Source organism: Panthera tigris, chromosome C2 (assembly GCF_018350195.1).
Source record: "Panthera tigris isolate Pti1 chromosome C2, P.tigris_Pti1_mat1.1, whole genome shotgun sequence".
Lineage (NCBI taxonomy): Eukaryota > Metazoa > Chordata > Mammalia > Carnivora > Felidae > Panthera > Panthera tigris.
The window spans coordinates 70,816,964-70,842,961 of NC_056668.1; the positions used below are offsets into that span (position 1 = coordinate 70,816,964).

Here is a 25,998-nt window from a genome sequence, read left to right on the forward strand (position 1 = left end):
AATAAACATGTTTTAATCTCTGTGGCATGATACAACTTGCCTTTGCCTTTCCATTGTGTATCTTATCTATTTAAATATTTTCCAATTATGAATAAACATGCTTGCCACAGAAATCTTAGAAACATATAAAGTACAAATGAAAATAAAAGTTACCCATTATCTTATCACCCTGGGATAACCACTAACATTGTATGTCTTTCTTGTCTTTTACTCCTACACATTTAAAAAGTTAACATTTTTAATTTCAACTATTTTTAAACAATTCAAAAGACTTTCACAGAGGTAATTCACAATTTTGTAGTACCAAGTGCCTAGAAGATACACTGAGTCAATCTTCCTGGCAACCACATTTCCTAGTCTATGTACTATTTTGTAGTAGGCATTAACACTGTATTGTGAATATTATCCCATGTCTTTTAGATTCTTTCATTGTATTATTACTGTTTCTTTTTTTTTTTTTTTTAAAGAAGGCTCCATGCCCAATGTGGGGCTTGAACTCATCAAAAGTCACATGTTCTACCCACTGAGCCAGCCAGATGCCCTCACTGTATCATTTTTTAATGTGCCATACTTGATCCAACCAACCTCAGAACTTCACTTTAAAAAAAGAATTTTTTTTTAATGTTTATTTATTTTTGAGAGAGACAGACAAAGTGTGAGTGGGGGAGAGGCAGAGAGAGAGGGAGACACAGAATCCAAAGCAGGCTCCAGGCTCTAAGCTGTGACCACAGAGCCCGACATGGAACTCAAGCTCACAGACCTCGAGATCATGACCTGAGCCAAAGTCAGACACTTAATCAACTAAGCCACCCAGGCGTCCCTCACTTCACTTATTTCTAATGTTAAACTACTATAAATGTTACAATAACATTATAGATAACATTTTCCGGGGGGATAAAGATGCAACAAACTTTTATTTAACTCATTAATAAGAGCACAGCAGGGAAACAAATCCATTCAAAAGGAAATTTGGAAAAGCTAGATTTTATATTCAGTGGAGGAAAAAAAAAGAATGCTTAAATAAGACAGCTATATTAAACAAAACTGGTAACTGTCTTTCTACAGGGGCAAAAAAGCATGATTTTTCAGGGTTATTTTTTCTACTGGACAATTAAAAAAACCTGTACTTTATTTGTTATATATAAATTTACCTCTAATTTTACAGAGCTGCCAAGTTATCAGTAATATGAACTAACAACATTATAAGAGCATATGTTAATTTTTCCATTTTTAATTTATTTTTATTTTTTAATGTTTATTTTGAGAGAGAGCATGTGCACATGTGCGAGAGCAGGGGAGGGGCAGAGAGACAAAAGGGAATCCCAGGCAGGCTCCGTGCCATCAGCACAGAGCCTAATACAGGGCTCAAACTCACAAACCACAAGATAATAACCTGAGCCAAAATCAAGAGCCATGCAGGCACCCCAATTTTTAAAGTAGGCTCCACGCCCAGTGTGAAGCCCAACACAGGGCTTAAACTCATGACCCTGAGATCAAGACCTGAGCTGAGATCAAGAGTCAGATGCTTAACCAACTGAGCCACCCAGGCACTCCTGATATGCTGTATCAAATGGTAAAGGAAGTTAAGGATTCTGATTCATATTTTTAAAAATCCCCTCTAGAATGACTATTTATTCATATTCCCAGGAACATAAGGGTGCCACTTTTTCCCTATCGTTGATAACACTGAATATTCTTTTTAATCTTTATCACTTAGTATTTGAAAAAAAAAATCTTGTCTTATTTGGTAGTTTACTAGTGAGAATGGACCTTTCTATGTGTTTTTGGCTATCACTATTCTTCCATTCATGAACTGTCATGCTCCTAAGTCAGTTTTCTGGGGTCAAGTTCTAATATCCTTTGATGCTTTGCAAGAAGAATTATGTTAAATTTATAATTAATTTTTCAATAATTAACATGTTTACAATATTCATGAATGTAGTATGTCTTTCCACTTCTTTTGTGACTAAACTGGCTCAGTGAAGCTTTAATCTTTTCCTCACATAAGTCTTGTATATTTCTTATTAAGGTTATTACTAGGTATTTTTACTTTTTTTTTTTTGGTCAATCACAAAAAAAGATCCCTTTTCTAATAATAATTTTCATACTCTCATTCTTGGGGTGACAGAATGCTATTGAGTTTTAATTAACAACTTTTAATCAGTCATCCCACTGAACTTACTTTTTAGTTCTATAGGCTTTCAAATTATTTCTGGGGATTACTAAGCAACAACCATTATTATCTACAAATGATACTGTCTTCTTTTTTCCAATAATTATACCTCAAATTCTTCTATTTCTTAATGCAATAGCCAGAAATTTCAGAGACCGATGCTAAGTGACAACTGTGATACTGGGCATTTTTATTTTAACTCTAATTTTGGGGGAAGTGTCTTCAGAATTGTATCCTGTATAATACTACACATCTACAATATAGTAACAGGTCTTCTAACAGAAAAGTTTCATGTCCAAACTAAAAGCTAAAATAGTTTTCTTTACTAAAGGATTTCTTAGGACTAACATGTGTGATGAATCTCTAAGTTGGGTATAACAGTGTATGTATTCCCAAACGTATCTAATTCTAGAATGCTTTTGTGTGGTGTACCTATTTTGAGAACAGAGTTCAACAAGACAATTGGGAAAGCTTGTTATAATGGTTGAAGCATTTACCAATTTATTGCTCCCATTTCACTCTTTACTGCCTTACTTCTGTTATAGGAACATTTCTCTTACCAACTGGCATAATGTTAAGCTTTGTAAGTAGAGGGCACTGGACCGTCTTTAAAGAAAGAATTTTTATTTTTACTTCCAGATTCCAGTGTATACCTCAAGACTCATTCTGTTGCACGGAACATCCAGTGGTACTCATTTATCCCTCCCCTGTAAGCTGAGACTACAGTGAAGCAAGAGAAGAACCAAAGGCGCAAAATCTAAGTGTGAGCGACGCCTTAAATTTTGGGTTCTAGGCATCTATCTAGATCTACTCCTAGGCCCAACTCATCCTCCACTGAATTTAAGTCGCATCACACTCATAGATGGCTTCCTAGTGATTTCCACCAGCATGGCAACTCAGTGTGACAGGGAGTCTTCCAGATTTGTTCCTTTTTTGGGTTCTCTGCCTCAACCCCAAAGTGCAGATGCTATTACTTTTATAATGAGGAAAAAACACAACTTTTAAAATTTTGAAATAAAATTGTTTTGTTTTGTTTTTAGTTTTATTTAAGTAATCTCTACACCCAACGTGGAGCTCGAATTCACAACCCCGAGACCAGGAGCTGCATGCTCTTCTGACTGAGCCAGCCAGACACCCCTGAAAATCAAATTACTGTTATTATATGTATTATTTCCTTCTAGAATTGCAACCAAATAAAGATTAAGCATATTGACGAAACTTGTCTAATTAAATCTACAACTACTATTTTTATTTGTATTAAATAATGAAACAGATACCATTAACTCTGCTAATGCATTGGGCCGAGTACTTTAAACGAGAACTTGATGAGATTGATGCTAACATCTTAATTTTGCAGGTGAGTGAAGTGAGGTGAAGAACAGTGACTACCCAGATGTCACAGAAAATGGCACAGTTACTGCTCTAAGCGCCAGTTTGCATGGCTCCAAAACTGAACATTTTCCAAACTGCAAAAACTAAAGAATAAAAAGCAAAATATAATCTAGGACACATTTCCAAAGAGAAGAAAAGCAACTATTACCAAAAAAGTGGGCTCTTAGCTAGGCATTATAAAATGGACAAAATTTGAATAGGAAGATAGACAGAAAGTTAAAAGTACAAAGACATGGATAACCATAGCATACAGAGATACAGTTTAGAATAAGGATAAGAGGGGCACCTGGGTGGCTCAGTTGGTTAAACATCGGACTCTTGTTTTGAGCTCAGGTCATGATCTCATGGTTCCTGGGTTTGAGCCCCGCTCTCTAAATAAATAAATAAACCCTAAAAAATTTTAGAATGAGAATAAGAAGTAAATGGATGTGGTGGGCTCAAATCAGAATGCTTCACATGGAGATAAAGAATATACTTGACAAGGAATGAGAAGTCACAGAATTCATGACCGGGTTACATTAGTCTAGAAGCAGTATCTTTTTTTTTTTTTTTTTTTTAAACCATATAGTCTTTTTTCTTTTTTATTTATTTTTTAATTTACATCCAAGTTAGTATATAGGGCAACAATGATTTTAGGAGTAGATTCCTTAATGCCCCTTACCCATTTAGCCCACCCCCTCTCCCACAACCCCCCCTTTTTTTTTAATGTTTGTTTATTTTTGAGAGAGAGAGAGCACGAGCAACAGAGGGGCAGAGAGAGGGGAGACACAGAATCTGAATCAGGCTCTAGGCTCTGAGCTGTCAGCACAGAGCCCGATGTGGGGCTCAAACCCACAAACCGTGAGATCATGACCAGAGCTGAAGTCAAGACGCTTAATTGACTGAACCACCCCAAAATTATCTTAAACTGAATGGAAGAGGGAAGAGGGAAGAAGGAAGGCAGTGAGACCATTCCATCTGACCATTCAGATGCTACTGTAGTATTCAAACAAGACATGATAAAGGATTGGGAGTGGAACAAAGAAATTTGAAAGTATTCCAAAAGAATGAATGAATTAGCAGAGCAAAAAGAAAGAGAGGAGGAATCCATTTTTATACCAAAGTTTTAAGCTTCGATGAGAAAGATGCATGAGAAAAGTCTCTTTAACAAGAATAAAACTTATTAAAAGGAGAAAAGTACAAGATAGAATTCTATTCCTGGGTGCTTTCTATTTCTGAGTGCTATAGTCACTGTTCCCATACTCATTATCCTTTCCACTTTTATTTCTATGAGTGGCTTCTCCTCTACCATCTAGCAAACATTATCATCCATTAACCCCTCCCTCCCTTTATACCTTTGAACAAACTTCACCAGCTGTACCTCAACTTTAGCAACGGTTCTATTTTTCACCTTTTCATTGTTGTGTTTCATAAAGTTAAGAAAGACCTATACATACAGCCCCAATTCTCTCCTTACCTTCTGTAAGTGACTTGTATTCTAAAAGGCATTATAAAGAGGTACTAAAGGCCTCATCTAATACAATAAGTCTTTTCTTAGTTTTTTTTTTCTTTTTTTAAACAAGCTCTACACCCAACATGGGGCTTGACCTTATGACCCCAAGATCAAGAGTCGCATGCTCTATGAACTGAGCCAGCCAGGTGCCCCACCTTTTCTTAGTTCTCATCCATTCCAGCCCTTCTAAAAGTTCTCCTGTCTTTCCAGAGTACCTTCATTCTCAGTATTGCAACTACTACCTCTATGAAGGTCCCTTCACATTTTCAGCTGTACTAGAGCAGTTGTTTAACCCTAGTCATGTATCAGAATCACGTATGGAGCTTAAAAAAAAAAAATCCCCAGGCCCTCCTTCTGCAGATTCTGCTTCAGTAGAAATAGAGTGCAACCAGAGCATTGTTCTAGTTTATAATGCTCCACAGGTGTCACCAAGGTTGAGAACAATTAAAACTAGAGACAGGAATTTTCATCTTTGAATCCTCTGCTCAATCCCTTCACGAATTTCTTTCACACCTTTACTGACTTGCCTCAGTAATTTCTGGAGTCTGATTTGAGAGGTTATAAAAATCTTACACAAAGATTTGAGGGTTTTTTTGGGAAATGTCGAATCAGAGTGAATGCATTACTGGCTCCTTTCCAAAGCAGTATACAAATATTTTCCTGTCTACCTCTAAAAGAAACAGCATTCTCAAATTTTTTGGTCTCAGGACCTCTTTATACCCTTAATTATTGAGAGCTCTAGAATTTTTGTTTCTGTGGGCTTATGTTTATGGATATTATCACACTTTAGAAATGAAAACTAAATATTTAAAAACTATTTGTTATTTCATTAAAACAACAATAAACCTAATGCAGGGCAAATAACATTTTTAATGAAAAATAACAATCATTTTCTAAAAAAAAAACCACAAAAATATTTAAAAGGAAGGGTAGCATTGTTTTATATTTTTGCAAATCTCTTTGGTGTCTGCCTTAATAGAAGATAGCTAGATTCTCATATCTGCTACCACATTCAATTTAATTATCACACATCATGTAGACTCTGTAAAACTCCACTATATATTCATGTGAATAAGAGTGAAAATACAATTAATGTCTTAGTATCATTATAAAAATAGTTTTGACCTTATGGATGCCTTGAGTCTTGGAGATTCCCCAGGATCCCTGGACAATACTTTGAAACTGTCACTATATGGTATTGCCCCACTGAAGAATATTTAGGTTGTTTATACAAATATTTAATGAGTGACTATATTTTGGGCAAAGATTTAGGAAGATTTTATTCACTTATTTGTTCAACCATCAAAAATGATTTATTGAGAGGGGCACCTCACTGGCTCAGTGGTATAGCATGTGACTCTTGATCTAGGGTTCTAAATTTGAGCCCCACAGTTGGCTGCAGAGATTACTTCAAAAAATAAAATATTAAAAAATAATAAGTAAAAATTATTTGAGGGTGCCTGAATGGCTCAGTTGGTTAAGCGTCTCAATTTCAGCTCAGGTCATGATCTTGTGGTTCATAGGTTCAACCCCCGCGTCGGGCTCTGTGCTGAAAGCTCAGAGCCTGGAACCTGCTTCAGATTCTGTGTCTCCCTGTCTCTCTCTCTGCCCCTCCCCCACTCACATTGTCCCTCTCTCTCTCTCTCTCAAAAACAAATAAAACATTAAAAAATTTTTAAAAAATACAAAGTTACCTGGTATTTTAAAAAATAAAAATAATTTGAGAGCCTGCCAAGGGCTCTCTGTCTTAAGTGTTCTCTTACCTCAAGCTAACATCCTCACTGACATTACAATGTGGAAATCTGAACTTCTAACCAATCAGAATTTGAGACAATCTCCTATCTCTCTGCACATTCAGTGACAGCAACAGCTGTTCTATTTTAGGCTCTGTTACATGTAATTGGAGAACAAGCACAAGTTCAATCTTATAAGATCATAAGCTACCCCTAGATATCATTTATCTTAAGGCTCAGATCATAACCCCCATAAAAGGAAAGCTTTTCTGATCCTTCATGGACTAGATCCTATTTCACCTTATCCATTAAACCACCACTGATTTTCTTAGCACAAAATCTGTCTGAAGTCCTATAGTACTGTTGGAATTTCTCTTATGACATTTCTCAACTCCATGTTTCCTGTCTTATCTTTGTTATTAGAAATTCCTTGAAGTAAAAGATCACATCTTCAAATATCCTGAGAACCTGGTCAGTTCAAGAAATTTATCACATATTTAACATATGGCTAGTGTAAACAAATGTATTTCTGGCTTATATGATTTTCTTTGAAGTTATTTTAAAGCAAATCATATATAATATGGTATGCTGAATAACATAAGTCTTTAAATATAAATCACTGGAATTAAACATTCATTTGCTACAACTAGATTATGTCACAAAATTTACTTGTTTATATTTAAAAAATTAGAGAAGAATAAAATTTTTTGTAGGGTCTAACCTCAGTTACAAACATATTTTGAGAGTATGATGGCATATTAACTGTTAGATATAGAACTAAATACAATCATGTTAAACCCACTGATAATGATTTTTTATGTTTTTTAACACAGGATAAAACTCAACTTGGAGCTAGTTTATGAAACATTTTTTACATGTGTAAAAAAAAGATCTAGAGTTTTTTTTTTTTAATTTGAACAAAAGTTTATTCTAAAACACTAATATAACTGCAAAAAATAAATTAGTCATATACAGTTAGTAGGGTTCAGTTATTGCTTTAAATTCATTTTGGAACAAGATAGTTATAAATAAATAAGCTTCCAAAGTGCCAAAATTAGCTATATACGTAGAGTTCCAAGATCATTAGGTCATATCTAAGGCACTCTATTCCGAGTGTTACCTCTGGAGGATTTAACAAATCCTAAGAAGTCCTAGATGATAATGCAAACACTCTGGAAATATTTTCCATGTAGAAGTCTCCACACACTTAAAAAGTTCTCATACAGAAAAGGGAGTTTGTTTCCTGTAACTCCATAGAGTTAATAGGTAGGCATGATTCAATTCAAATTAAAATAACTTTGTAGTAAATAGAGCTTCCTCCAATAATGGAGTTGTCTTTTGAGGTGGTATGCTTTCACTGAAGATGTGGATGCTGGAGTTATGTAACTATTCACCAGATAAACTATTAAAGAAACACCTGAGGAGGAGCTAAAACCTCATGATATGTAAGATCCTTTACAATACTGTAGCCCTAAATATAATTTATACTATTTATACATTGGGGTTACTTTAAAAATCCCATAATACTGTTAAGAAACAGGGTTATCACCTACTTAAGGCAACTTAACATGTTTACCAGATTTCAATATTACACAAAAATCTGAAAGTAATCACAAAGGGCACTAACATATTTCCTCCATGTTTTAATTAAAAATAATATACTATGAACCCACAAATAACAGATCTTTATTGAAGCTTACTTGTAAAACTTACCAGAATTCTGTTGGATTCCCCATCGTACTCTCATCCTGAATTGTCGGGCACTACTTTGTTGGAGTCTTCTATTTAGTCTTGGAAAATTCTGCTTTTTTCCCTCCTTTCGATTCAATTTGATGATATCATCTGTGATATAGGAAATGTAATTATTTTCATTTTAACTTAATGACTCAATCACTCAGTCTCATTTTCTTTTTTTTTTTAAGTTTATTTATTTTTGAGAGAGAGAGACACAGAGTGTGAGCCGGGGAGGGGCAGAGAGAGACGGAGACACAGAATCCGAAACAGGTCCAGGCTCCAAGCTGTCAGCACAGAGCCGGAGGTGGGGTTCGAACCCACAAACTGCGAGATCACAACCCAAGCCGAAGTCGGATGCGCAACTGACTGAGCCACCCAGGCATCCCACTCAGTCTCAATTTCTAGTTGATAGATTTCCCAACTTCTTTGCTACTTTGAAAGCACTTTCCTAAGAGGATAATAATAAGATTAAAAAAAAAAAAATCAGCCAATATACTTGGAATACTAAAGAAAGGTTTGGTAGGAAAAGTTCAAATCAATCGCCCAAAGCAGATATACCAATTAATAAAGATGTCCATTATCCCTAGTATTTATCAGACACATAAATAAGCAAAAATCTGTTTACAAAAATTACTCTTATTTACTTTCCACAATCACAGAAGTCTCCAGTTTTTAAGCTTTTTAAAAAAATGTTTATTTATTTTGAGAAAGAGAGAGCACAAGCAGGGGAGGGGCAAAGAGGGAGGTAGAGAGAGAATCCCAAGTAGGCTCCATGCTGTCAGCACAGAGCCCAACGCAGGGCTCAAACCCACAAATGATGAGATCGTGACTCAGCCAAAATCAAGAGTCAGATGCTTAACCAACTGAGCCACCCAGATTCCCCCAAGTCTCCGGTTTTTAAAGATGACCATCTTGGGGCACCTAGTGGTTCACTCAGTTAAGTATCCGACTTCTGCTCAGGTCATGATCTCACAGCTTGTGGGTTCAAGCCCCTCGTGGAGTCTGTGCTAACAGCTCAAACAGAGCCTGGAACCTGTTTTGGATTCTGTGTCTCCCTCTTTCTCTCTCTGCCCCTCCCCGACTCACATTCTGCCTCTCTCTCAAAAATAAACATTAAAACAAAGTTTTAAAATTATGGAAACAGACAAGTAAACAGCAAATATGAAATCAAAAAACTACATGATTAAGGTATAGCACAAAAAGAAAGTACTATGGGTTCTCCACTCTTCTAGCAAAATAATTCAGGGTTATCTTGTTTTTCTTTCTACCTGATCCTTCAAAGCCTCACTTTCAAACTCTCCTACCAAAGTAATTCACAAACATAACATTGCTCTAAAACCACAGCACAACAATGTGAATGAAGGTCAGGAAACTATACTCTAGATTTCTATTTACAAATGTTAAAACAAAGTTACTAGAAGCCAAAAATACTCAAATACCCAAATAACTAAATTAAATAAATATTAATAAATATTTATTAACATATATTAATAAAATTTTATTTCTCTCAATTTTTCAGGGTGCCTGGCTGGCTCAGTTAGAAGAGCATGTGAGACTCTTGATCTCAGGGTCATAAGTTCAAGCCCCGTGTCAGGTGTAATTTTTAATAAAAAATTAAAAAATATCCAAATACTTTCTCCACAGTCCCAACTCCAATATTACGTTTGATAATTGATAAAGCACATAGACCTGGTCAACAGCTTCATAAAATTTCACAAAACTAACTAACTTCTATCATTTTTTCCAAGCTGCTCTAAACACAAAGAACCTAACAACTATATGAATATAGTCTTTTCTAAAGTAAAAGAAGCAATTATATATTATAGGGATCCTTTCTTATATATTACTACATTACCTAACCCAGCAGTAATCTTTAAAACTTCATCACAAATATTCATTAAAATAATTCGAATCTCCCCAAAGTAGTTTATCTTCTTGAGATCAGTCCTTCAATATACATAAATTCATCCAAGTTAAAGACACTCAAAAACACTTATTTTAAAATAAAAAGGCTTCATGAAATCAGATACATGAACATGTTAAATTCTCAAGAGACAGGGAATATTTTTGAACACTTTCAAAACACTACTTTCCTTTAACAAGTGCTACTTATTCTTCACCAGAAGTCTGAAATCTCAGAGCCATGAAAGTACACACAAAAAAATGAATTTTCTGGGAACCATTAAAAAAAAAGAGGCAGAGTATAATTTTGACTAACAAGGTTATTTTTGAAATATGGCATTTTAGAGTATAAACATAACTAAAAATTAAAAGTAGCAGGGGCACCTGACTAGCTTAGTCAGTAGAGCATGCAACTCTTGATCTCACGGTCATGAGCCATAAATTGGGCATGGAGCCTACTTAAAATAAAAAAAGATAAAAAATAAAAAAAAATTTAAAAGCAGCAAAGCATACAAATATAAAATTGTTTTATATTTAAATGCTTTATTATCTAAATCCTCAAGTTAAATGATCTATTATGGATTCTTCCAATTTAAAAGAAGAAAATCGCTTTTTCCTACTCAGGTAGACAGAGTATGTATCAAAACAAAAATTCATTACAATGAGCTACTTTTATGAAAAAGTTTCTTCCATGAATATATATATGTGTATGTATGTATACATATGTTGTCCATGTATATATATAATCTACCTGTATGTATATAACATACAATGTATGTATATATATGTATATATATTATTTATATATATGTATATATATGTATATATATTATTTATACATATATATGGTAATAATAGGGGCATATACATGGGCCATACACAGTAATAACATATATATACATGATAATAGGAGGATATATATGGTAATAACAAGAGTACCTAACATTGCACATGTATTCATTTAATTCTCACAAGAATTCTATGAAGTATTATAATACCTATTTTAAAATTAAGAAACTGAGCCAGAGTGAGGCCACCTATTGGTAACCTCGGTAGATATATATAAATATTCATATAATTCATACAGCCACCATTTAAAACAAACAAAAATCGTATTCTAAACCTCTGCAGACCTGATAAAATGGAATATTCACAAAGCATGACTGTCTAAAATAGGTATTTTATTTCTCTCAATTTCTCAGGGTGCCTGGCTGGCTCAGAAGAGCATGCAACTCTTGATCTCAGGGTCATAAGTTCAACCCCATGTCAGGTGTAGAGACTACTAAAAAAATACACTTAAAAAAGCAGGTATCATCTCTTCCTCCCATTTCTGTAAAATTCTCAACTTAAAAAAAAAAAAGGGAAAGAATGCTATATATTCTTGGGAGAGAAAAGAAACCAAGGTCTATTTTAGCTATCCACAGCACTTCATTTCTACCTCAAAGAAAATTATCCCTGTTTTCTTCACTTGAACATCCTAACCACCAAACAAAATGCGTTAAAAAAAGAACCTAGAAACTTGAGAAATGAATTGGTTATGAAAATACATGTTTAACGTTTCCTGCAACATCTACAGGGTTTTGGTTTTTGTTTTTTTTACTTGTATGATTTGGGACAAGTTATTTTCCTATGGCTCAGGTTTTGTAAAATGGGAATAACAACGATGGCTTATATCATGTTTATATGTAAATATAGTGCTTACTGTGTACCAGGTACTGTTCTAAGCAGTTTACATATGCCTATTAAATCATTTAACATAGCAACCCTCTGAGGGAGATAAGCACGGTCATTATCATCATCTTTTTACAGATGAAACACCGAGAAACAAGTTCCCTGTGACCACATGGGCTAGTAAGTGGCAGAGGATCTGAATTGAGACAGTGTGGTTCTGGATTCAATGCTCTTTACAATTAGGAGCACATACCTCAAGAGTTACTAGGAGGCTAAACTGAGTTAACACACACAAAATGTTTCGTTCAGTGCCTGCAAGGTAGTAAGTGCTCAATACTACTTGTTATTATATTCTTCTTGGCCTTAGCTGAAGAGGTTTCTCATTTCTTTAGAGCTCATTACTATAAACAAGACAAGACTTGAGGCCAAACCTATTATTTCTGATGATTTACTTAATTCACATATTGGATTCTGACGTGCACTAATCACAGAAATCCAAGAGTTCTTGAGTTTTGACAAAAAAACAAACAAACAAAAACTGTGCAGATGAACCACAGCAAAAGAAAAATACCTTCCTTGGGAAAGTTACACCTCTGCATCCGCCTCTCAGGTACTTATCCGAGAACCTGCAAGCCACCGAAAGCACTGGCAGAACTAACTCTATCTAATACCCATAACTTGAATTTTGACAAAAAGAGAATAATTTTCAGGCCAGCTAATCCAGAGACTAATGCCTCACCTGTGTTAGGTCTGAATTTTCAACTGAATCCCCAACCCTCCTCCTCTTTCCATAATCCTCACCAAACCACCCCACTCATGGGCTAGACCCCATTGCTTCTCCCGGCTTCCCGTTAATCCGTGTCAGTCTCCGTCAGTTTTTGCTTTTTTCCTAATTAGCAAACTTTAAGACTGATTAAGGAGCGCTCCTTTCTAGGCACCTCCTAGTAACACACCATCTGAGGAAGCCCTTGTCTGACGGTATTTTCTGAAAAACGCTCTCGGGTCCGCGCCCCCGATGTGGCCCCGAGGTCTGGCGCCCGTCAGAAATGGCCAACTCCCGGGGGCGTCTCTGCATTTCTCGCACCGCGCCAGGCGTAGGCCTGGCCACACAAAATGCCCAACAAGCCCTCCTCCGGAACCAGCGACTCTAACCGAACGCAGACCCAGCCGGGCTCTCAAAGGGCTTTCTTCAGGAGGGATGGCTTGGTCGGACCTTTCCCCTCGCTCGCCTGATAACGCCCACAGCGAACACGCTCGAGGGGAAACCCGAGGAGTTTTCCTCACAAAGAGCCGGGGTCGCCCAAGAGTGGTAGCGCCCCCCGACCCTCCACCTCCCGGCCCGCAGCGCCATCCGCCCTCACTGTCCCTGCACAGACACGGCCCCGCCGAGGGGACGCCCGGGTCCCTCCGGCCCGACCGCGGCAGCGGCTGGCGCTCCCCTTGTCCCCACGGGCCCTCACTTGGTTCCGCCCACCCGCAAAAAAACTCGACCGACAACTGCGGCCAACCGCCCCTTCCCCCACAAACCGCGCTACTTGGTTCCACCCACACCCTCCCCCCACTCCAACTCGGTCCAACTCGCTCCTTACCCAAAGACATATCAATTTTGTCAAGGTTTTCATTGCTGCGGGCTTTCGCCGCCGCCGGCGGCGGGGTCGCCGTGGCTCCCACTAACCGGGTACCAAACCGGTTCATGGTTGGGGACGTCGCGCTGGAACAGTCAGCGGAGAAGGCCAGAAACTGAGGCCTGCCACCTCCCACTCACGCACGCAGACTAGCTGCACCGAGGGAACGCGCACGCGTGCTGGCCGCGCCTTCGCTCTCCCACCCGCGGCTGCGGGAGGGGGGCGGGTTGCGGGGGGGAGAGGCTACAGAGACGAGAGGCCGGCGAGAGCGGCTACACGCGGGGACATGATCCTAGCGGCCCTTGATGGACCGGAGGAAACATTGCACCCCTGCTCTGGGCGCTTGCAAGGGCCGCTGTTTTCGCTATTTCCCTTTCCGCCCAAATTGGGGAATACTGGACCCTGAGCGCGTCAGAGTCGCATGCCTTAAATGAGATTGTGTTCCTCCACTCCTTCCTGCTACAGAAAGGCTCCCTAAGCTTTGGTACACACGAACCTTTCACACCCCACTGCAATGCAGCCTCAGAGGCAGGGTAGACCCCATCCAGCTTAGATTGCAGAACTGCGACCCAGCTCCCCTCTCCCAGGCCAGCTCCTCCACCTGCAACATGCGGAGTCGCCTCGTCTGCACGCAGAAGAAAAGATGCAGTGACAATTCTTGCGTCACCTTACCAATAAAAGCAAATGCTAACGTTTCCCGTATCTGTACCACTTCTCAACCGGCACTGTTAAAACATTTTGCACGGTACTAGCTACCTTAATAACACTTCATCTTCCCTTGGGAGAGGGGTAAGTACCTCTGCTTGTTTGGCTGCATTTTTCTCTAATTCATTTGTGTTGGGAATTGATAGGATTCGTTTTTCTTTCTAATCATCCTTGTAGGAAAACTTCATAATATTTTATGAATTTCTACATAATAACTTTTTTTCCTATTTACAAAACATGATATTTTCTCTCTTCTTACCTCTTTCTCCTCCAAAGCAACTGTGCTTGTATGGAAGCATTTAGGTTATATTACCCTCATAACAGCTTAAAACTATCTAAGACATTTGCATCTAAGGAAAAAAAAAAAAAGGACAGGTATTCCTCCATTTAGAAATCTCCGCCACTTTTCTCCTGTCTACTTCCTAAAATTTTATTTGCATAGAAATAAACCCGTGACGTAAAGCATCTCAAAACCACAGTACCCTGCACTTAATTTTTCCCCCAATGACAAAAATATAACCATGTAAGAAGAGTGAATCAACCCAGGACACATCTATGAAGCAGTACAAGAAACTTTAATGGTAAAGGAAGGTTTGCACTAAAAACTCAAGAACAATATTTGTCAGGTCAAGGAGAGTAGCATATATGCTCTTAGCACAATGTGCTTGATTTTGTTACTATTCCACCCAGCAGCCACCACCCCTCTCCTGACTGCTAAGAACTAGGGAAAATGGGTTATGGAGATAAAAGTATGAGGGAGACCTAGATTTTATTGAGTGGTACCTTTTTCACTCACTTCATTTACTGTGTGAGGTTGGGAGACTGTCTGGGTCTCATACTCATCTGCAAAACAAGAATTAGTTATACTAAATGCATACATTATACTTAATTATTTTTGGATTTCTTAGGGTTCTAAAATCTTCTAAGCATGAAAACATTTTTCTCCACACTATCATTCTTCTCCTAGAAATAACTTCTATAATCTCTGGTTATTTGTGAGAGTAAACTACAGGGAAGAACATTATGAAGGAAACTGAATGTATTTAGAGTTTCGATGCATTCTGTACTTCAGGTATTAATAGGACATAATAAAAATCCCAAATGTATAAAATCCTACCCACCACCAATATATACATATATATATAATATATATTGTTATATACATAATATATATAATATATATTGTTATATACATAATATATATAATATATATAAAGATTCCCTTTTATCCTTATCTTCTCCCCAAAACTGAAGCTCTACTCCAAATTTCCTTAACTTTAAAAGGAACATGCCCAAATATTTCATTAAGCAATTCTAGCTGTTGTGTGTCAGACTTTGAGATTTCCCCAAAGGCTGAGGGTCTCAGAATCTCAGAGCAATCACCCAGATTCCAAAGGGAAAAACAAGAGGCATTGTAAAAGGATAGGTCAGTCACACACAAAATAGAAAACAAAACAGCAACCTGAGACACATCCAGCAAAAGTGAAGTGAGAGACAAGATAAGAAATCAGAACTGGGGCTTGTCTGAGAAGACAATCAGCCAGCTACAAGGGCTGGAGTTAAAAGGTTGACCTTTTACATGTATTTTCTGGGGCATGAGAGGTAGCTATTCATTTAATCATATATTCATTGAACACCAGGTATTGTAAAATGATAAGTAAGATGGGTTCAGTCCGTATCTTCATACAGTTTGCAGAACAAAAAATATTTTCTGAGCACCAGCTGTAAATAAATACAGTACTGTGCTGGACACTGAACATACAGCCATTGTCTGCTGTATAGCAGTTCAGCAGCTTCATGTAAGTCAGAATAAACACCGAAATCAAGCAGCTGCCCTTTTTAGAGGCTTGATGTCATACATCATAGATAAGGCCATGTCTAGGATTGCCAGAAAAAATACAAGATCAATTAAATTTGAATTTCAGGTAAACAATGAATAAATAGCAATGTTTTTTTGGTGTTTTTTTTTTTTTACTACATGATGTTGCATGCAATATTTAGGATGTGTTTATATTAAACAATTATTATTTATCTGAAATTCAAATTTAACTGGGAGTCTTATATTTTTATTGACTAAATCAGGCAACCTTAACATCATACTTTTCTATCAACAGGTTTCAGCTCTCTTTTTATAATGTGCATAGAGATCCACATTCTCTTCAAAGGTGATCATAATTCATGTATTTCACTTCTTACTATTTTTATTAGTTCGATATTTCTTCTAAGCCCCCCCTTTTCTCAGCTTTGTTGAAGTATAACTGACAGACAATAAAAGACATATTTAAAGTGTGTAGTTTATACAGGTGTACGGTGTATAGACCTGTGAAAACACCACCATACTCAGGAGAATAAACATATCTATCATTCCGGCAAATTTTCCTGTGCTCCTTTGTAATCCTTTCCCCAACCATTACTTAAACAACCATTGATACTGTAGATTAATTTGCACTTTCTAAAATTTTACATAAGTAGGATCCTACAGTATATACTTTTTAAAATCTGGATTACTTCCCTCAGCATAATTGTTTCCAACCTGTATGCCTTTTATGCTTTTGCTTGTCTTATTACACTGGCTGGGGATGCCAGTACCATATTTAAAAGGAGTGGTGGGAGTGAGCATCTTTGCCTCATTACAAATCCCGGGGGGAAAGCATTGCTTTTTGCCATAAAATATCATGTTAGATTTTTTTGTAGATGCCCTTAATCAGGTTGAAGAAGTTTCCTTCTACTCCTGGTTTGCAGAGAGTTTTAATGAGTGAATGTTGAATTTTATTTAATACTTTTTCTGCATCTTTTGAGATGACCAAATGGGGTTTTTAATTTTTTATTATTTTTTTTTTCAAATGTTGAACTACTCTTGCATTTCTAGGATAAATCTACTTGGTCATGGTGTATTATCCTTTTAATATATTGTTGGATTTGTATTGCTAATGTTATGTCAAGGATATTGTTTTTCTTTTCATGAGTAATATTGAGTGTATTTCCTTTTCTTGTAATGTCTGTCTGATTTTGGTATCAACCCATGCTTTTCAAATTTTTGTAATTTTGTAAAATTTACATTACACCGGGCTAATAAGGGATTTAGGGTATAATTTGTATCATCTGTAGGTATAATTACCATTATACCTAATTCTTTTAAGCTACTTGCATGCACAGTACAGTTTTTCTTCTCTTTTTTCTCGGTTCTTCTCGTTCTACCCCATTTGCCACTGTATCTTCTGCAGTAGCTTTTTCTTTGCCTCTCTGCTATAGCTTCCTGTTCCTCTTTTGTGTTGCCCTTTTCCTTTGTTCTAAGCTTTTAAAAAAAAATTTTTTTTTAACGTTTATTTATTTTTGAGACAGAGAGAGACAGAGCATGAACGGGGGAGGGTCACAGAGAGAAGGAGACACAGGATCCGAAGCAGGCTCCAGGCTCTGAGCTGTCAGCACAGAGCCCGACGAGGGGCTCGAACCCACGGACCGTGAGATCATGACCTGAGCCGAAGTCGGACGCTTAACCAACCGAGCCACCCAGGCGCCCCTGTTCTAAGCTTTTATAGCTGTTCTAGTCTTCTGGCTCTTAATCTCTAGTTTCATTCATTCATTTGTCCAAACAGAGTTTGAGTTCCTACTATGTGCGAGACACTGCTACATCACAGTGATGCAGCAGGGCAGTACAGCAGATATATGACAGGCAGGCTTCCAGGCGTAGCTGGAGGCATTACTGGTCTTCAAGCCCCTGTAAGTCCCATCAGTTTTCTCTGACTAGACAACTTGCTCTGGATGGACAGGGGAACTTGAAGGGGAATTCTTCTTGGACTCAGGGGTTGGGTTTCTAGCTCACTCCTTATTAGGCTTTGTCTTCTCTGGGCAGGGTAGGCATCCTCTCAACCAAGGATCATAGTCAATTCACTGAATGACTGTGGAATTTTCTAAAGCTACACAAATCTACATTAGTCACACAGTTTCCCTTTATTTACATGATTGTGTTCTTTATAAAGATATATTCTCAGGGTGCCTGGGTGGCTCAGTTGGTTAAGGATCATGGGGCCTTTAGCATTCTTTATTCTCTCCATGCTTCTTTTCCCTTTGCCCCTTGGCCTCCTTGCTCTGGGATGAAGAGCCTTGGCTGGACTCTCATCTCTCTCTTTCCCTCCGTAGAGGATCCCTTCTCTTGGCTCAGGTTTATCCAGCTGGACTTTCAGAGAGCTGGGACAGGGACATACTGAACATTCTTCTAATATATTAAGAATTGGCTCAGCCCAGAAATAAGATTTTTACAAATTTCATTGTAACTTCGCAATTTCTGAATTTGTATGCAATGGGTTTTCCCATATAATTGAATAAATGAACCAATACTAAATACTTAAAGTGGGTGGAAATGTTGCTATCAAGACAGAATAGAACCATTCAATTAAGACCTGGCAACATTCTTCAAAAGCTTTAAAAATCATCCCATTTGAGGGGTGCCTGGCTGGTTCAGTCAGCAGAACATGTGATTCTTGACCCCAGGGTTGTGAGTTTAAGCCTCATGTTGGGTGTAGAGAACACTTTTAAAAATCCCATTTGATATGAACTACTATAAGCTTTGTTTTTTAAAAAAATATTTTTTAAGTTTATTTATTTTGAGGTGGGAGGAAGAGAGAGAGAATCCCAAGCAGGTTCTGTAATATCAGCACAGACCCTATGCAGGCCTCTATCTCATCAACTGTGAGATCATGACCTGAGCTGAAATCAAATATTGGACACTTAACTAATTGAGCCACCGTGCCCCCAAAAGATTTTCTTTAAAGGTAATCTCTGCACTCAACGTGGGGCTTGAACTCATGATCCTGAGATCAAGAGTCACATGCTCTACCGACTAACCTAGCCAGGCACCCCTATAAGCTTTATTAAAAGAGAAAAGGAAAAGAAAAAAAGAATTTTGGTAAATCAGTAAATGTGGTAAAATCAATGAGTTGGTTTTGGAAAAAATTGTGTAAAGACTTCTAAAAATTCTGAGCTGTGGAAAAAACAGAAATTAACTCAAAACAAATTAAAAATTAATCATTGGAGTGCCTGGGTGGCTCAGTCAGTTAAGCGTCCAACTTCAGCTCAGGTCATGATCTCACAGTTCATGGGTTCAAGCCCTGCATTGGGCTCTATGCTGACAGCTCAGAGCCTGGAGCCTGCTTCAGATTCTGTGTCTCCCTCTCTCTCTGCCCCTACCTTGCTTGTATTGTCTCTCTCTCTCTCTCTCAAAAAATAAACATAAAAATTTTTTTTTAGAAATTTCCATGTGAAACTAAAATTTTGGTTACATTGATAAGGATGCAATCATGAGAAAACAAAACCATACTAAAATCCTTGCCTATTTTTTAAAAGGATCTTAAAAATCCTTGCTTATTTTCACATCTAGAAAAATGTTGTACACATGTTGTACACTAAAAATAGTGTAATACCCATATACCCTTCACCAAGATTTACCAATAATTAAAGTTTTGCCACATATGCTTTCTGTATACAGATGATCTGTATGACAGAGTTTTTTGGCTTTATGGTGGTATGAAAGTGATAGGCATTCAGTTGAAACTGAACTTAGAATTCTGAATTTTGATCTTTTCCCAGGCTAGTGATATTCAGTAGACACTCTCTCATGGCTCTGGGCAGCAGCCACCAGCAGGCTCCCCATCAGCCAGGTGATCAGGAAGGTAAACAATTGATACATTTACAAAGATTCCACACTCCCACAGCCATTCCATTTTTCACTTTCAGTATTCAATGCATTACATGAGATAGTCAACACTTTATTATTAGATAGGTTTTGTGGTAGATGATTTTGAACAACTGTAGACTAATAATGGAAGTGTTCTGAGTATGTTTAAGGTAGGCCAGGCCAAGCTATGATGTTCAGTAGGTTAAGTGTATTAAATGCAATTTCAACTAATGATATTTTCAATTTATGATGGGCTTGTCAGGATGTAACCCCATTGTAAGTGGAGGAAGATTGGTATGCAGGCACACAGATAGCTATAATTATTATTATTTGTTGTTGGACAATCTGAGAGTAGATTCCAGACATCACGATATAGAATATGTCTCTAAGGATTTTTTTACATAATCATACTAAAATGATCAAGTCAGAAAATTTAACATTGATGCAATTCTATTCTGATGTATAGTCTATATTTAAATTTTGCCAATTATCCTTTTAACAATATATATTTTTTTCCAACCTAGGATCCAGTCCAGGTTCACATGTTGCATTTCTTTGTCCTGCCTCTTGTCTCCTTTATTTTTTTTTAATTAATTTTGAGTTTATTTATTTATTTTGAGAGAGAGAGAGAGAGAGAGAGAGAGACAGCACAGGTTGGGGAGGGGCAGAGAGGGGGCGGAGACAAAAATCCCAAACAGGTTCCACAGGGTCAGGGGTCCGCGCTGAGACTGATTCGGGGCTCAAACCCACAAATCACAAGATCATGACTTCAGCTGAAGTTGGACACTTAACTGACTGAGCCACGCAGATGCCTCTCTTTTGTCTCCTTTAATCTGATAAAATTTGTCAGCTTTTCTTGTTTTGTTTTTTTATGATATTTACTACATTTTTGAAGATTGAAGGCAGTTATTGTATAGACTGTCTTCCAATTTGGCTTGTCTTATTTTTAACCTGTGATTAGATTCAGGTTATTCACTTTGTCATGAGTGCTGTGTAAGTGATGTGTTCTTCTAAGTATTTAACACCAGGATGCACATATCATTTTGTCTTATTGGTGATTTTAACTTTGATCACTCGATTAAAGCATGTCTGCCAGATTTCTCCCCCATTTCTAATAAGTAAATGATCTGTGGGGAGATAGTTTGAAACTGTATAAATATCCTGTTTCAGAACAAATTTCACTAATGGCTTTAGCATCCATTCATGATTCTTGCAAGAATCAATTATTACAGTGGTGGCTCCAAAATAGTGATTTTCTAAGTTTGTCATTCCTCTACATTCACTAGTTGACATTCTACTGTGGAAAACATCTTTCCTTCCTTTCTTTCTCCCTTTTTCTATTTATTATTTGCACACTTATGTATATATGCATGTAAATTTCTATAGAAATTCAGACCCATCCTTCATTCAAAATTTGTCTCTTGAAAAGCGAAGGGGTGAAGAGTGTAAGGGCTGTGCTTACCTTTGAAAATAATGTAGATTATGTATACATATAATAACTCATTTTGATGCTCAAGTTGTTTTTAACTTGGCCAGTGGAAGCCATTCCTTAGCTTTTAAAATTAGAATATTTAAAAAATGCTGCCAAGAATAATTTTAGTGAATATAATTTTAAAAAGCACATATTCATGACTATAATTGATATGTGTTGAATATATTTGAGAAGACTATTTCTTCAAACTATTTCTTCAAAGTTTTGGCAAATAGGTAAATGTAATGAGCTTTAAAAACCCATTATTTGAATAACTGATTCTTGAGTGAATTTGGCTTTCTACCAGTGGTATTCTTGGACCTCTTACTATTTGTATAAAATAGCATCCTAGATTTTGAAAACAAACAGACTGACCAAGATCAAATTTATTCAAGTTTTTTGACTTTTAAAATATTACTAGGGGCACCTGGTGGCTCAGTTGGTTAAGTGTCTGACTCTTGATTTCAGCTCAGGTCATGATCTCATGGTTCATGAGTTCCGGCCCTGTGTTGGGCTCTGCGTTGACAGTGTGGACCCTGCTTGGGATTCTTTATCTCCCTCCCTGTCTCTCTGCCGTTCCCCTGATCTTTCTTTCTCTCTCAAAATAAAATAAATAGGGACGCCTTGGGTGGCTCAGTTGGTAAAGCGTCTGACTTTGGCTCAGGTCATGATCTTGTTGTCAGTGAGTTTGAGCCCCACGTTGGGCTCAGTGCTGACAGCTCAGAGCCTGGAGCTTGCTTCAGAGTTTGTGTCTCCCTCTTTCTCTGCCCCTCCCCTGCTTGTACTCTGTCTCTCTCTCTCAAAAATAAATAAAACATTAAAAAATAATAAATAAATAACATTTAAAGAGATAACTATAGTTACAATTTCATAACTAGTTATTTTAAAAACTATGCACCTACAAACCCACCACTCAAAACAAAAGCTAGAGCAGACAATAACCTGAGGACCTAGCAATTCCATTTCTAGGTATGTATGAAAGAGAAGCCTTTACTTATATAAAAGAGGAGATGTGTAAGAGAACGCAGCACTGGTTACAATAGCAAAAACCTGGAAACAACCCAAATGCCTATCAATGAAAGACAGCATGAATAAACTGGTGTATTCACACAATAGACTATTATATGGCAGTCAAAATCCATGAACTATAGTGACATATGATAATACGATTAAATATTCTCAATGTAATATTAAGTAAAAAAAAGTAAGGCCCCCAAAATAAATACAGTTCAATACCCTTTTTATAAAGTTAAAACACAAAAAATTTTAAAATGATATATCCTAGGAATATAGATTGATACAAACTATATAAAAAGGGAAGCTTGGGGCGCCTGGGTGGCTTGGTTGGTTAAGCGTTCAATTCTTGATTTTGACTCAGTTCATGATCTCACAGTTTGTGGGTTTCAGCCAGGCATTGGGCTCCACGCTGACATTGCAGAGCTTGCTTGGGATTCTCTCTCTCTCCCTCTCTCTCTGCCCCTCCCCAACTCAACACTCTCTCTCTCTCAATAACAAATACAATTTTAAAAAAGGGAAGCTGTGTAATCATAAACAAGAGATTCAGGATATGGCCACATGGGGTGAAGGAAAGCAGAGGGATGAGATGGGCGGTACATGGCTAGTGTAGGTTATTATCACGTTTATTAACTGATTGCTTTAAAGAAAATAGGTGTCAACCCAGACTTGGACATAACATTTCCCAGAATTTTTACTATAGAACTCTCCCAGACTTTTATAATTTTAGATCTAGAATTTTCTGATAAAGCTTTCATGTAAATAAATATGTTAGGATCATGTGGCATTAATCTGGGATTTTATTATATGCCAAAAAATGAAGTTCATACATTTATAGAAATAGAAGGTAGTGAAATCCCAATGACTAACACTGCTTTTTCCTTAAAAAGTATAACCCTTTAGTAGGAAAGTAGGAGAAAGTTTGAACAAAGTATTTTTTATATAAATGGAAGTTGGAAATTATAATTTGCATTAAAAACCTCCTTCATTTCACTTTTAATTCACAAAAAAAGGTTTCTTAAATTTGAAAATTCCTGTAAGTCATGTATAACTTTTAATAGAATAACTAGTTTTCCATGACGTTAACCTAGATCCTTCCCTCACAGAGTAGTGCTGATTCTATCGCTTTACCATTGCTGTAATCCCAACCTCCTTCCTTTAGCCACTGCCCTAGTTCAGGCCTGGACTTGCAGACTAGTAACCCAAAGGCCACATTACATTTAGCCTACAAACATGTCCCCCCCCCCCCGCGTAATGTTTACAATAAAAAAATTGTTGCCAATATTTAAAAATCTGGAAGCTGTACTTAAAAATTCAGACTCTAGCTTCTATTGCAAAATCAGAGTATCTGGCAACTCCAGACCCATATGCCCATTTTACAACATTCAATTATAGAAAAGGTGAAACTTCCCTTCTTGGATGAGGCTTCCAGTTCTGAGTTTCTGCCACTCTCCTACAACCAGCTCACTTCACTCAGCATTACCTGCTCGGCCTCTATAGGGATTTCCAATCTCCTCTCATAGCCATTCTTCCACCCTTACCTACAACCTAGTTTTCTAAGCAGTTTTGGTGAAATCACTTCTTGATTTTCATATCCTTAACTTGCTCCTAATTGTTTTAAGGATAAAATCCAAACTCCTTGGAATGACTCTTCATGTTCTGGGGTGCCTGCTCACCAACACCATTTTATCACCACCTCTCCTCAGCTCTTATTACTACTCAGAACCAGCACTCTCCAAACCAGCATGCTTCCTCATGCCTGGGCCATTGTTTCCACTTTCTCATTTCCTGGCTAATTCATACTTATCCTTTAAAACCCTGCTCTGACATCAATTCTCCAAAAAACAAAAACAAAAACAAAAACAAAACAAAACAAAAAAACAACAAAAAACACCTTTCCCTAAAGCCTTTTCCTCCTGTTTTTTCTTTCCGATCTCAAAACAACCCGTGCTCTTCAGTTTGTGAGCTCTTCATTAAAATGCTTGAGGTCCCCAAACACCACCGACAGGTGTTAAACCAGGGTAGGCTGAAGTGGGGTTAACGTTACTTGGATTAAGACCAGCGTTATTTCCTAGTCTAGACTTCTTATCGAGTCCGGTCCCCAAGGTGAAACGTGAGAGGAGTGTGTAAAGGTTCACACCTGCACGGACTCCGGCGGTTAACATCTTTGCTCCCCATCTGGGGGCACGGCCGCGAGCACGCAGCCAGGATCTGCATCCGCCGAGAACGCGTCCTCGGATTGGATAGGGTGGTGCATGCCGGGAGCGACCGAGTCTTCGAAGTACTTGCTGGGAGTTGTAGTTCTTGGAACCGGAAGTGGGGGTGGCGGGGATAGGAACAGCAGCTGAGGCGGTAATCACCGCGCCTGCTGTCAACTCGGGTGTAGTGCATCACCCTGAGCCCACCCACCGAGGGTGCCTCCTCCGTTCCCAGGGAGCTTCGGAAGCCCTGGGGGGCGAAGCGGCAGGGACACCTCTCTTCAGAGAGGAGACGACGTCGCAGCCCCGGATGCGGCCAGAGGGCGCGGGAATGGAGCTCGGCGGCTGCGAGGAGCGCCTGCCGGAGGAGAGCAGGTGGGCTGGGAAGGGCCGGGGGAGTCTGAGGCAGATGGATGCGCCAAATCACCGGGAGAGTTGAGAGGGCTCGGAGGGCACCAGGAGAAGTCGTGATAGACATAGGGCGATTGCTGCGGGCGACTTGTTTGGGAAGAAATTGTGAAAAGAGGGACTGGCAGGGCGTGGATAGGGCGGACGAGGGAACGGGTTTGATGAGGGTAAGGGAGGGTGAGTAGAATATGTTGAGGGCAGGGGGAGCCGGAGGGGGAGGTGGGTATTGAGAGGTGCTGTGGTAAGATTTTACCGGCCAGAGTCTATAGATAGGGGTAGGGCACAGGTTGGTGCCCCCAGTGAAACTTGCGGTGATAGCAAGTCGGACCAATATTGAGAAGGTTGGTGTTGTAAGAATTTCTGGGCGCAAAGGTTAGGCATTATGAGTGGCCTAGAAGGAAGCTTAGGCGGGGACGAGTGTGAAGGAGAAGTCGAGAAGGAGGGCCTGTGTATGAAAGTGGACGGTTGTAATGGCCTTGGTGTGGGGGAGGGGGCTTGCTAATGCGACTAGAAATTGTGTGTGTGCCGCTGTCAATGTGGCAGGACCCCTCAGCCATTTCCTTTTCATCTTCAAACCCTTCACTCCTTGCCCACAATGCAACTAAGCAATTTCACATTTATTTATACCAAACTATTATCATCCATTTCATATTTTTTAGAAATGGAGGTTTTAAGATTTTGCAAACTACTTTGACTAAATAGTGACTTATGCTCTGTATAAGGTGCTTCCCATATTTAGGGTTTGCTTCATTGAGAAAACATCAGCAGGGAAAAATTAATGAGGTGTTGTGCCCAGGTGAAGACCT

The 25,998-nt window shown here is 38.2% G+C and overlaps 2 protein-coding genes across 11 annotated transcripts in view; one reads left to right on the forward strand and one right to left on the reverse strand.

The window, feature by feature from the left end:
- Positions 1 to 24,783, reverse strand: part of FYTTD1 (forty-two-three domain containing 1) — a 40,498-nt gene extending 15,715 nt beyond the window's left edge. Inside the window, exons 1-2 of one of the 3 annotated variants that reach the window (XM_042998507.1) lie at positions 24,727 to 24,783; positions 8,504 to 8,632 (exon numbers count right to left, since the gene is read on the reverse strand). In XM_042998507.1, the coding sequence (XP_042854441.1) occupies positions 8,504 to 8,632; positions 24,727 to 24,751 (154 nt within the window). In that variant the 5' untranslated portion in view covers positions 24,752 to 24,783. Of the gene's footprint in view, positions 1 to 8,503; positions 8,633 to 12,668; positions 13,042 to 13,686; positions 13,921 to 24,726 lie in introns of those variants that run through there. The other 2 variants (XM_007090929.3, XM_007090930.3) reach the window with 2 other exon arrangements.
- RUBCN (rubicon autophagy regulator) overlaps positions 14,475 to 25,998 on the forward strand; it is a 67,924-nt gene continuing 56,400 nt past the window's right edge. For 6 of the 8 annotated variants that reach the window (XM_042998499.1, XM_042998501.1, XM_042998500.1 and 3 more), the window contains exon 1: positions 24,918 to 25,159. In XM_042998499.1, the coding sequence (XP_042854433.1) occupies positions 25,095 to 25,159 (65 nt within the window). In that variant the 5' untranslated portion in view covers positions 24,918 to 25,094. Of the gene's footprint in view, positions 14,512 to 24,917; positions 25,160 to 25,998 lie in introns of those variants that run through there. The other 2 variants (XM_042998506.1, XM_042998505.1) reach the window with 2 other exon arrangements.